Source organism: Rhynchophorus ferrugineus, unplaced genomic scaffold (assembly GCF_030347505.1).
Source record: "Rhynchophorus ferrugineus isolate W39M unplaced genomic scaffold, kcgeb_rfMv2 rfM6, whole genome shotgun sequence".
Lineage (NCBI taxonomy): Eukaryota > Metazoa > Arthropoda > Insecta > Coleoptera > Curculionidae > Rhynchophorus > Rhynchophorus ferrugineus.
Window position 1 is genome coordinate 44947380 of NW_027472585.1, and position 12550 is coordinate 44959929.

The window sequence follows — 12550 nt, forward strand, 5'->3', positions numbered from 1 at the left end:
TTACGATCAAATGTCAAATACAAAAATATTAAATCAAATATAACCTCACCTTTGATTCCTGATTTTTTACCGAAAAGGTGAGGGTACTATAAGAATATAAAGTGTGAAAGTTAATCTCTATTATGGACACTTCTGAAAATGAAGCTAATGACGTCCCAATTGATGACATAGATATTAAATCAGAAGAAGAAATTAAGCCGTCAACAAGCGGCTCGGTATTATTTCCAAATGAAACCAAATATTCACATATTAAGAACAAACATGTGCGTCTTCAACAGTTCCAAAAATCTAAAAGGGAAAAGAAAAAAGTAAGTTTACATCAAAATGTTAATTAGATACTCGATAATAACAATATGTTTATTAAAGGCAAAAAAAGCTGCAAAAAAACAAAGAGATCTTGAAGGAGGTCCAAAGAAAGCACCTCATACTATTGAAAGTTTGAGAGTTAAAGATGAAACAACAGTTACAGATGTTGATGCTGAAGAAAATGAATTAATCCGAAATGATTTAGAGAATGATGAGTTTAGTGAATTTTATAAAAACACATATGAACCAAAAGTTCTTATTACTTATGCAGATAACCCAATGAAGGTTAGTTACTTACCTAATTATCAAATTGTTAGATGTTTGTATATATTGAAATTTTAGAAAACCAGAATTTTTGGCAGAGAATTAACAAGGATTATTCCAAATTCAATTTCTCTTTATAGAAACAGGTCAGGTGTTAAAAAAATTGTTAAAAGTGCAATTAAAAAAGAATATACGGATATATTAGGTAACAGCGGTTATAATAATGGACCTAAATAATATCACTTACAAATATAAATTAATGTTTTTAGTTATTAATGAAAACAGAAAAGAGCCTGATGGTCTTCTGGTTATACATCTTCCAAATGGTCCTACAGCTCACTTTAAATTGACCAATGTCAGAATAACAACCGAATTGAGAAGGAACCATAAGGATATTACAGCTCATCGACCTGAAGTTGTTTTAAACAATTTTACCACGAGATTGGGACTTACCGTAGGCAGAATGCTAGGGGCTTTATTTCATTATGATCCAGAATTTGTTGGGCAGAGAGCTGTTACATTTCACAATCAAAGAGATTTTATATTTTTTAGACATTATCGGTAAGAAAGGACTTGATACGTTGCCTAAAATACATTCACATTATTCATTCTTTGAAGGTATGGATTTGATAGTGATGGCAAAAAAGCAAGGCTCAAGGAATTGGGTCCAAGATTTACTTTGAAGTTAAGGTCTTTACAGAAAGGGACATTTGATAGCAAATATGGGCAGTATGAATGGATTAAGGATGGTAGAAGGCATAGTATGGAAACTAGTAGAAGAAAGTTCGACTTGTAAACCACCTGTTATCACAATAATTTGTTTTTTAAATACGGTTCTTTTAAATATACATTTTAAAATGTAGTCTAATTATTTGCTTTTATTTCAAAATATCTATTTTAAAAATTAAGGGTAAATAGTAATATATATTTATGAATCAATAAGAGAATTTTCATTAAAATAACAATGATCATTGATTTAACAGAAATACTAATATTTTTCATTGATTGGATCAGGTGATAAATATTTTATACTCATCTTGTTTTTTATTTCCATAGTATAGCGTAAACGTTACATCATTATTAATAATTGCAGGCAAACATTTTTGAGCCGTTTACTTTTTCAAGTTAAATTGTATATACAAGTATAAATGCCCGTTGATTATTAGAAAATAAATATTTCGATAAAGCCAACCAATATTATAGAAATCTTTTTCATAATTAAAAAAACATAACCTCCGTACTAAATAGCTTACAACAATTTATCAAGCCCGTGTCTGAGGATTATTATCAATAGAAATAAAGTATAAAAGGAGAAAGTAGTTTGTTATATTTTCTTTTACTGTAAAGCAGAGTTTATTCTATTATAGTTATCGTCTGACAAATCAAACAGAAAAAGTAAGTACATTTTAATATTATGTTTACATAATATAAAGTATTCAATATAACAAAATATGAAATATATTAATCACAATTTGTATTAAATTTTGTTTTGTTAATATTCTATTAATAAGATTTTAGCTAAAAATAAAGGAATAATAATACTTTCATATTTTTCGGGTTACGTGTAAGAAACTTTAATTTTTGTAATTCCTTAATATATTTACAATTTTATTATGTATTGTTTTAGTTGCAGCATAACCGTTAAGTTAAGGTTTTTTTGAAGATATAAAATAATCAAAGGGTCATATAAGATAGTACTTAACTGATTTTTAGTGGATATTAAAATTAATCGAAACAAATAAATTTTATTTTAACACTTTAAAAAGTTTTAAACAGGTGAAAATAGCAATAAGGTAAATTATGCAATAATTTTATGTTAATATTCTAACACATGCTATTTATTTAATACATACATGTTTTTTAATTTATAATATTAATATTTTTTGTGTATTTGCTGTTTCTATTTGTCATTTTAAAGATGTACTTGGTAACTTACCTTTTAGAGGCAACTTGTAAGATTTCATATTTGTTTAGCAATCGCAATTTTACTATTTTATAGGTAATTGGTAAGGTAAAGAGTTTTAAATATTGATATCTTAAAATAATAAACAATTAAATCCCTCATTGTAGTGTTTGTTTTCTCCTGCACCAGGTGGCGACTCTACCTGTACATCTTTGAAAGAAACATGGCGAGGTTATATTTATTTTCTAAATATTAATGCCTAATTTTCGTTGTTAGTTTTATATGTTTTAAGTGTAGTATTCGAAGTAAGTAAGAGTACTTAGAACTTTTACGTTATAGTGCGGTAATTGGTACTTTGAATACGTTCGCTTTATAAAAACTGAGAAAACTCTGTTTGAATGTGTTACTGTGTAAGAATTTCAAGTATTTTCGGAACTTCGGTGACTTTTTCTTGTTTTAATGTGGTAAGTTCATTCAGATCATTAAGACAGCACTATAATTTGGTTGTTAATTAACTTAGAATATCGATATTAAAGCCGAAATAGAATGTTATATTTATAATATTGAATTAAAGGCATTTACAATTATGTTGATGTCAGGCCCAAAGTTATTTTTAAACTGTTGTTAATAATATAAACTTAAAGTAGTGAGGTCAGTGTGAAAAACTAAATATTTACATCTAACTGTTTCTCGTTACGAACTTATTCCAGTGAAAAAAACGGAGGTATTTCAGAAATTTCCCTTATTTATACCAAATGTATGGAAGACGGTACAGTAGACCAGTGCAAGTTTCAGTGTTACTAGACATAATGTTAAAGTAAACGAGTTTTTTTCTATTTCATCATATTTAGTGATCATTTTTGTAAATTATTTTATTGTAAATTATTTTAACGTTAGTATAGTTTATTTTATGTACTGTTTTGTCAGCATTGGATTATATTAGTTTAAATAACATCAACGTAATAATCACATTTACTGTATTAATTATACAGACTTATTTATGTATATTGTCAAATATTTTTATAGTACGGCATAACAAGCTTTTTATTCCTAGATTAAAATCGTTGAACCGTATTTTAAGCGTCTAGTGTTAAAACTCCAGGAATAAAGTAAACGATTGCTTAACGCAGTATGTTTTTTATTTGTTCCTTAACATAACAATGGGCAATTATTTGGTTTTTATTGCTCGACAATTGTTTTGTCGCGTTTTACAAGTACTATATTTGTAGTGAATGTTACCTGCTAATTTTAAATAAGAAAGTGACTGTATAATGTATAAATTATTTTTCCTGAAATGTTGCGGTTATATATTTTTGATTTCTTAACATTTTATAATTGTTAGATAGTAAACAATGTATTAGCGCGAGAAAAATTAATCCACGTCCGCGTTTGTCATCTATTTGGTTTTTTAGTGATGTATATATTTGACCGAATTTTTTTATTCAAGTTAGCGATTATTTCCACGTTTACGTGCAACTTCGTTTTTTTTTATTTCATTTTCTTCTTACCTTTAGAATTATGGGTAGAAGATTTTTTTTAAATTCACTAATGTTTTTCAGTCTGTTTTGGCTCTAACGTTGGTTGAAGTATTTAAAAGTAAATAAATTAATTCGCATTATCAATTGATTTTTATCTTGAAAACAAAAGCAATCATATTCCTTCTGATATACTTTGTAGAATATGAATTCAATGAACGAAGAAAATATGACAATTCTTGATAAATTCTCTATACACCAATTTATTCATATTAGATGCAAATTTTATGCCGCTTTTGGTCCTGTACTACCAGAAATTCTCCCAATATCATTTCCATAATATAATTAGTAATATTCAAGGACGAATTGGAAGGTATTCCGTGCCTATAAACGTCCGAACATGGGCCATCATCAGTTGAGGTCACGCCCATACATCACTGGATTCCCAGTTGTGTTAGTCTGGATCCGTCAAGGCCAATTAGGGGCTTGTCTATAGTGACCAATAAAAATGTGTTTCGTGCTTCGGACGCTTGATGTAGTTTCATATGAAATATGCGTCTATGTTTTTACTATTTTTATATTCAAGGAAAGATTTGAATATAAAAAATAGTTTACGTGTATAAATCTTCCGAAGGTAGTTCTGATATTTTATGGTGGCTCTTACATTTACTTGAAATGATACTCAGATAGGATATATTGTAGTTTTATTAATATTTTAAATGATTTAACCGTAGTATATTTGATTGTATGGGGCTATTGATAATTATTTTTGATAATGGTATTGAAACTACACTTGTTCATATTTATTAATAATTCTCAGTTTAATGAAGAATTACTCAGTGGATTTAAATGAAATTTTGAGGAATTAATGTACATGTCTTTATGTACAAGAAAATATTTTTTGTATTAATTTGCATTAAAAATATATTTTTCTTTGAACCGTCGATTAGAGTAAATGCAATGTTCCCTACATTTTTCAATTATTTCTAGCATTAATATGATGCTTTGATGCAATGATATCAAGTCACTACGGCTTTCCCAAGTGGAAGAACCGATTCGTAAGAATATATTCTGAAACTATATCGCATCCCATTTATTTCAACAATTGGTACGAAACCAAATCACGAAAATATTCACCATTTAACGGTTAAATCAACACCAGACAACGGTTTTAATTAATATTAAAGTTTGTGTTGGTTTTATGCTGTCCCCGGTTGAAAAATCAGCGTAATGAAAAAATAATTCCATGTAAAAAAATGGAAATTGGCAGTTGTTTGGCGGTTGCACGCGCGAACAGCCTCCGTAATCACGGTTTCACAAGTTTTTCGCGTTTTTTTTCGAGTTATTTCTAGACAGCTGCGTGTTTTTTTGTCCGTAATGGTATTCAGAACGGTTTGAGATCGTTTTGTCTCTATAGTTACGTTAATTTTTATTATTTTAAATATTTGGTGACAGATATTTTTGGATTGGTGAAGAAATAGTCATCATCATCAGTCCATAACCCTGAGGAAAGTGCTGTTGTTGGTGCCGTAGGAATTTGAACATTCTTCATTAAATCTACCCACAGTTGACGATCGGTCGGGACTGTTCTGGCCCCTGACAATTTTTTTTCTGTCGTTTTTATATTGATACACAAGCTAGGCGAGTACGAGATTCATACATCAGTATGTATTTAAGCTAAAATTAAGAATACACTTTTATACATTAAATAAGTTCTTGTAGTTTGGTTCGTTTCAATCTTCTTATTTCCTGTGTATTGTCCCGTAGCTGTATCGCTTCCATGTTGCTGTGATTTAGCAACATTATTTCATGTTTTACGGCGAAATCTTGGATCACTTTGTATATCCATTTGATTTCGAGGTCATCGTACAGCTCTTAGTTGGTTACTTAGCGATAAGTATTGATAATTAATCGTAGAACTTTGTTTTGGGTCTGTTGGATTACTAGTTGGTTGGTACTAGTTAGTTTTACGCACCGAAGGTCCAAATTGTTCAGTCTCTACTCTATTTGTAAATCTTGTTGACTTCTATCTGTACTTTTTCTACGGTCTTTGGTAGAGATGTTCCACGCTATCCTGTAGAACTCCAGCCGAAATAGGTTTAAGTGTTGAGAATGCCCCTTCATGCGAAGCTCTAAATTTTCTTCCGAAAAGATGCGATTTCAAAAATCGATAGTAAGTCCGTGGTAGTAATTTGCTCATTTTGTAGATAAATCCCAAATTTCATACTTGGGGAAAGGCTTGTGAGACCTCCAGGGCTATTGTAGGGTAGTATTTCTTTTCTTCGAATGCTTTTTCAACAATCGCTGTTACTTTGTGAACTTGGTCGATTGTCAAGTGGTGATTTCGAAATGCAAACTCTCGGACAATGTCACTCTCCTACTTTTCATTTTGCTTTTTGCCACTTCAATCCGACGAAATCGACATTTTGTCGATTTTTCCTGTGAAGAATTCACATGAGCTGTTATATGGTTTCGGAACGCTGAAGAACCGTTGAAAAGGTGTGCGATTTTTCTGAATAAATACCTCATTAAAGTGAAAACATACCATACAAGCACCTAATATATTCCCTCGGTCCAATTAAAATTCTGTTGTTTTGATATGATTCCAATTACTAATAATTGGGAAGGAAAAGCAGTACAATTAAAATGATTAAAATATAATTAAGTTTGGTATGGAATTTTAGTTATTTGCCGAAAAGTTTTTTAAGACACTGTTGAAGTCCAGGTCCGAGGCGACTTGCGCATTTTATCACACGCATCATCTGCCCGACAGTTTTAACTGATTATTTTACGCATACATTCGCCGTATACGAGACGCAGCTTAAGCAATTTTATTTCTATTTTCAGACATCGAGACATGCTGAAAAACGGGGTTGTTACACATGAGAAAGTGGTAAGTATGTAACGTATGTTAATATTTGTTACGTTTTACGTGCGCCTCCAGCGAACACAATGGGGCCGCGGTTCGAAACGTGATATCCATATTAGACCCGTAAGATAACAGAATATTTATGGAAACAATGCACGAGACAAAAAATCTATTAGCGTTCTTATTGGCCTTATTCGGCAATGGGCATGTCCACCTGGAATGTCGGGAGTCGCGGCACAATTCTCACAATAAAAACCACTGGTATTTGTTTATGTTTAATTAGCATATATTATATATATCTACCTTTTTTTTCAGACATTTCGGAATTGGTCTGACACAGTGACAGATTGCCAATAAGCAATAATCTTATACTCTCTAATACTTATAGAGTCAACACTTGAAACACTTGAAAACATATAACACTTGGCATGCGCCTGGCATGCGCACGAGAATTTGAATTTGTGATGTTGCCAGTTATTGTAAATTATACGTATATTTGACTAATATAATATTATTTGATTTATTATAAATTATGTGATTTTGAGTCTGTGTCCTGTTGTGGTGTTATCCAACAGTTGCATTACTTCAATGTTAACGTGATAATAGAGTGCTCATGTTATCTCCTTGCAATTCTCTCGATTTCCTGAGTGACAATCGGTATCTGTAAGTACTCAGTCCTGTAGTATCTGAAAAACCTGTATTGTATTTATGTTATTAATCCCCATAATTGGATTCCGTATCTCCTTATAGGTTTCAATACTTGCCTGTCTCCAATTAACAACAATCCACATATCCAACAATCAATTAGCCAATATATTTTCCTATATTTTGACTCCAGTTCTTTCCTTTTCTTTTTTACATGTTCCTTCCAGCGAAATTTTGTATCGAGATTCATTCCGAGGTACTTCAATCAATTTATTTTTAAATTACAGTATTTCCCTTGCAACATTTGGGTTATATTGCTTAAAATATTTTTATTTTCGGGCGTTCTGTTATGTTGACATTCTTTTTAGTGGCTGTTGATTTTCAGCCGCTATTTACTTGAAGAATATAATATAAATCGAATAAATTATCTTGAATTCATAAACTGGTTGTATTTTAATTTGCCATGTTGCCAGTTCCTGTAAACTATACGTGTATTTGAAGAATATAATATAAGTGGAATAAATTATCTTGAATTCACAAATTGGGACCATTTGAATAAGCTATGTTGTCAGTTCTTGTAAATTATACGTATATTTTGAGAATATTATATAAAAATAATTAATTATCTTGAATTCAAAAATGGGATCGATTTGAATTTGCGGCGTTGCGAGCGCTTGTACATTATACTTATATTTGAAGAATCTAATATAAACAGAATAAATTATCTTGATTTTACAAATTGGATCGATTAGAATTTGTGACGTTGCCAATTTATGTAAAATACACGTACATTTGAAGTGTATAATATAAGAATAATAAATTATCTTGCATTTACAAATTAGGACGGTTTGAATGGGCGATGTTGTCCGTTCTTGTAAATTATACATACATTTTAAGAATATAATATAAAAAGAACTAATTATCTTGAATTCAAAAATTGAATCTATTTGAATTTGCGGCGTTGCCAGCTCTTGTACATTATACTTATATTTGAAGAATCTAATATAAATAGAATAATTTATTTTGCATTTACAAATTGGATCGATTAGAATTTGTGACGCTGCCATTTATTGCAAATTATACGTATATTTGAAGATTTTAATACAAAAAAATAAAACATCTTGAATTTTCAAATGGGATAGATTTGAATGGCCGATGTTGCCAGTTCTTATAAATTATACGTTTATTTGAAGAATCTAATATAAGTAAATAAAGGAATTAAGTAATTTTCCCATGGGGTGATTCAAAACATGTAGATTATTTCTTCGCTTATCTAACGCTACCGTCTTAATAATTTTGCATGTTTTGACTTGTCAGCACGCGTGGCCTTCGATACCACCGTATCCGAAGGGGAATTGGTGCTTCCGGTCGCAAATCAAAAGACCCACCGCGAGATTTTCGAGGGACAGATGTTCGTCGAACTGTTGATACCGCCGGAATACATGTCGAAGCGGTAACACGCAACACGTGCTCCCATTGCCAAATTCGATGCGCCTATTAAATAAAAGTTTCGTATTCGTGATACCGATTAAATATTCAGCAGGTATTACGTTGAACTGCGCGTTTATTAGGTTGATAGAATGTCTGGGCATGATTGAGCGGGGAATATATTATATCAGTTCGACCTAAGTCAAGGCAATTCCGTATTATTTAAATTACTATTGTGATATCGATAAAAATATGTGGTATGTATGCTATGTCGACATTCTTTGACGACAAATGAGCTTCGCTGGCTAGAATAAATGGTAATAATTTAAGATTAACTTGCATATATTAGTACACTATTAAAGATTGTGTCAGATCGTTAATTAGTATGTTAAGTCATGAATTAGTATTCTATGTATAAGCTAGATAACACTGACTCATTGCTTTATCACGAAGTTTCTAAAACTATTCACCTAATTGGTTTGAAATTGATAAAAACCTGAATTCTAAAAAGGCTCCTGGTATTGACGATATTTCACTTGGGTTATTGAAGGAACTGTCACCAAAAGCAGTAATCATGTAGACATACGTATCCAATACCTATTTGAGACTGAAGCATGTTCCCAAATATCTTAAGCTGATAGACACTTCAGAATTACTTGAAAAACTACCGTTAAAACGTATTAAAGCATTTATACATATATCATCCAGCATTCGACTAAGTGCCGACGACATAGTTATTATGGCAAAAGATATGTATCTGTCTAAGGTTATAGAAAAAGTACAAGTGGCAGTAAACAAGAGCTAGAAATGGACTAGAGACTGGAAAATATAGCTGAATAGCTCTAAATCTGTCCATATTTGTTTTGCGTTGCGGCGAAATGGCAAAAATCTAATTACATCACTTGACGGATGCTCGATTCCTCAAGCAGAATCAGCTAAATGCCACGGCATCAGGCAAGTGACAATATAAATGATTGAACCCAAACCTGGAAAATAAAAATTAACGAAAGTGGAGCTGCGCATGTGCAGTTCACGTATAATCAAACCACACTAGCACCAATAACCATAATAATGCTATCATTTCATAGCGATAACACCAAATATTACGGAATGAGTCTTGATTCAGAACTGCACTGGAAGAGACACGTAAAAAAGAAAAGGAAGAACTGGGGTTAAAATACAGGATAAAGTATTGGTTAATTGAAATAAAATCACAATTAACAGTGCATAATAAATTGCTATTATACAAGCAAGCGCCGAAGGTTCCGCGACAGCTAATGTCAAGTACAGTACAAGTGTTCCAGAACACCAATACACTATAAGATTGTAAATATGTCAAATACCGACTGTCACTCAGGAAATCAAGAGAATTGCAAGGAGACTTGACGACAGACTCATTCCATTTTCATATCAATATCGAAGTATTACAACTTTTGGATAACATCAGCACAGGATTCATACTCTAAATAATTTGATCTTGTATAGTGTAGTGTAATATGCTGCATTTGTAATGAAAGTAAAATATGTTACTTGGATATGCAATTGTCAATTAGGTGGATTAGGCCTCCAGGGGATATCACTACATAAAAAATGCGCCTAGAACTCTACATCATACTATATGGTGGTGTACTATATACTTTGTAGTTGTATAAGTCCTTCGATAATATATGTAATAGTAATAATAAACTACGTGAAATAGTAAAACGAAATAGTTTTATTAAGTAAAAAAAAAGTTTTTATTCTTTTAAAACCTACACATACCTAATATATACCTAACCTAATATATCTAACTCAAAATAATGAAAATAATGTGTTACAATACAGTTATACGCATAAAATTGTTAAGTGGTTACCTATTATGTGCACAGGCATCATTAAAATTCTATATATGTGCGGGTTTATTAACAAACATTCAACAATTGACCAGGTCTACAGAATAACACATGTTATTGAAAGATACCTAAGAAAATAAAAAAGTATGCTCAGCTATATTCTTAGATGTAGCAGAAGCCTTCGATAAAGTTTGGCATGAAGGCCTTGTTCATAACCTACCTCAAATATTACCAAAACAACACACCGAACTACTAAAATCGTACATTACAGCCGGAATGTTTAGAGTTAAACAAGAAGAAGCTTACTCTACAATAAATGTAGCTAAAGCAGGTGTACCACAAGGAAGTGTACGGCCACATGGAGAATATTAGGATAGCTACATTTGCTGATGATACTGCGATTATAGCTGTCGGAGACAATACTGAAGAAGCCACACGAACATTAAAACAGGCAAGTGACATAAATAATTGGACACAAGCTTGGAAAATACAAATTAATGAAAGTAAATCTATACATGTGCAGTTCACCTATAGACAGACCGTACAAGCATCAATAACATTAAATAATACTATCATTCCATATAGCAACAACACTAAATATCTCGAAATGAATCTTGATACAAAAGTTCCTGGAAGGAACATATAATGAAGAAAAGAAAAAAACTGGAATTGAAATATAGAAAAATGTATTGACTAATTGGAAGAAAGTCACAATTATCAGTACATAATAAATTGCTATAATATAAGCAAATACTGAAACATATATGGACATACCGAGTTCAATTATGGGGATGTTCTGCAAAGAGTTGCATAAACAAATTACAAATTTTTCAGAACAAAGTCCTAAGAAGTATTGTAGGCGCACCCAAATACTATAGGAAGGACTACCTACATCTTCAGATACCCACAGTCAGTCAAGAAATCAAGAGAGTTTTAAGGGCGCACGAGGAAAGACTCTTTCTCATGAGAATATTGCAATAGATTAAGTATTGCAACTTTTGGATACAACCAGAGCGGGACACAGACTCAAAAGAATCAAACCATCTGATCTTGTGTAGTGTTGTGTAGTGAGGTGCATATAATAAAAAATACAGCAATGACATGTACAAACATTATAGATTTAAGCTATCACAAAGTCAAATTGTAGGTTAGTCGGAAACGATTAGTAACAATGTAATAATTAAATAATAAAAAAAGAAAAAAACCTTATTTTTTCCTTTAAAACCCCTATGTTTTGGCACAAATGAAAATTATTTTGAGTAAACTAAATTCGTAAAAAAATCAATGTTACAGCTACGACACATTCTCGCAAATATAAAGTAGATAAAATATATAAAACCGATAAAATCGACATCTATACGAACTCGTACTGCTTGCTATATACATTCGACGATATTATCCGTTAAAACGGCGGTCTAATAAAATTAGAAACGATACAATCAAGTGCCGTACGAACAACAATCGTTTGGAATTAACGGCGCGTTAATATACAAATAGGCCGTCGGTAAGTTAAACAATGTCATGTCTACGCAGTGACAATCCACGGTTACACATCTTTCATTCGTGAAGGAAACATCGCTGAAGCTCGACTGGAACGTCTCCCGCGCCCAGCTTATAATTCAAGCTTGGCGCCATCGAATTACCATACATTTCAAACGCAGTCGTTGTTATGAATGAATGGAGTGAATGTGTCTGAACAATCTTGGCTATTATTATTTTGTATCTTCGTTGTGCCTTCTTTTTAATTACAGAAAATCGAAATATTTACGTTAACGAATATGATTTAAGTTTTTTTTAAACTTATTTATTACTAGTCGTTGCTGACTAA

At 31.5% G+C, this 12550-nt stretch overlaps 2 protein-coding genes across 3 annotated transcripts in view; both read left to right on the plus strand.

Moving 5' to 3' along the window:
• The first annotated feature begins 41 nt into the window (after positions 1–41).
• On the plus strand, positions 42–1534 carry LOC143198115 (putative ribosome production factor 1). The gene is made up of 5 exons (XM_076407130.1): positions 42–308; positions 367–591; positions 649–775; positions 840–1131; positions 1189–1534. The coding sequence occupies exons 1-5, from the start codon at positions 123–125 to the stop codon at positions 1364–1366; spliced, it is 1008 nt and encodes a 335-aa protein (XP_076263245.1). The 5' UTR covers positions 42–122; the 3' UTR covers positions 1367–1534.
• A 289-nt stretch (positions 1535–1823) lies between these two features.
• LOC143198116 (uncharacterized) overlaps positions 1824–12550 on the plus strand; it is a 317200-nt gene continuing 306473 nt past the window's right edge. The window contains exons 1-2 of one of the 2 annotated variants that reach the window (XM_076407133.1): positions 1824–1965; positions 6796–6841. The gene's annotated coding sequence lies outside the window, so the exon portion shown is untranslated. Of the gene's footprint in view, positions 1966–2633; positions 2938–6795; positions 6842–12550 lie in introns of those variants that run through there. The other variant, XM_076407132.1, reaches the window with a different exon arrangement.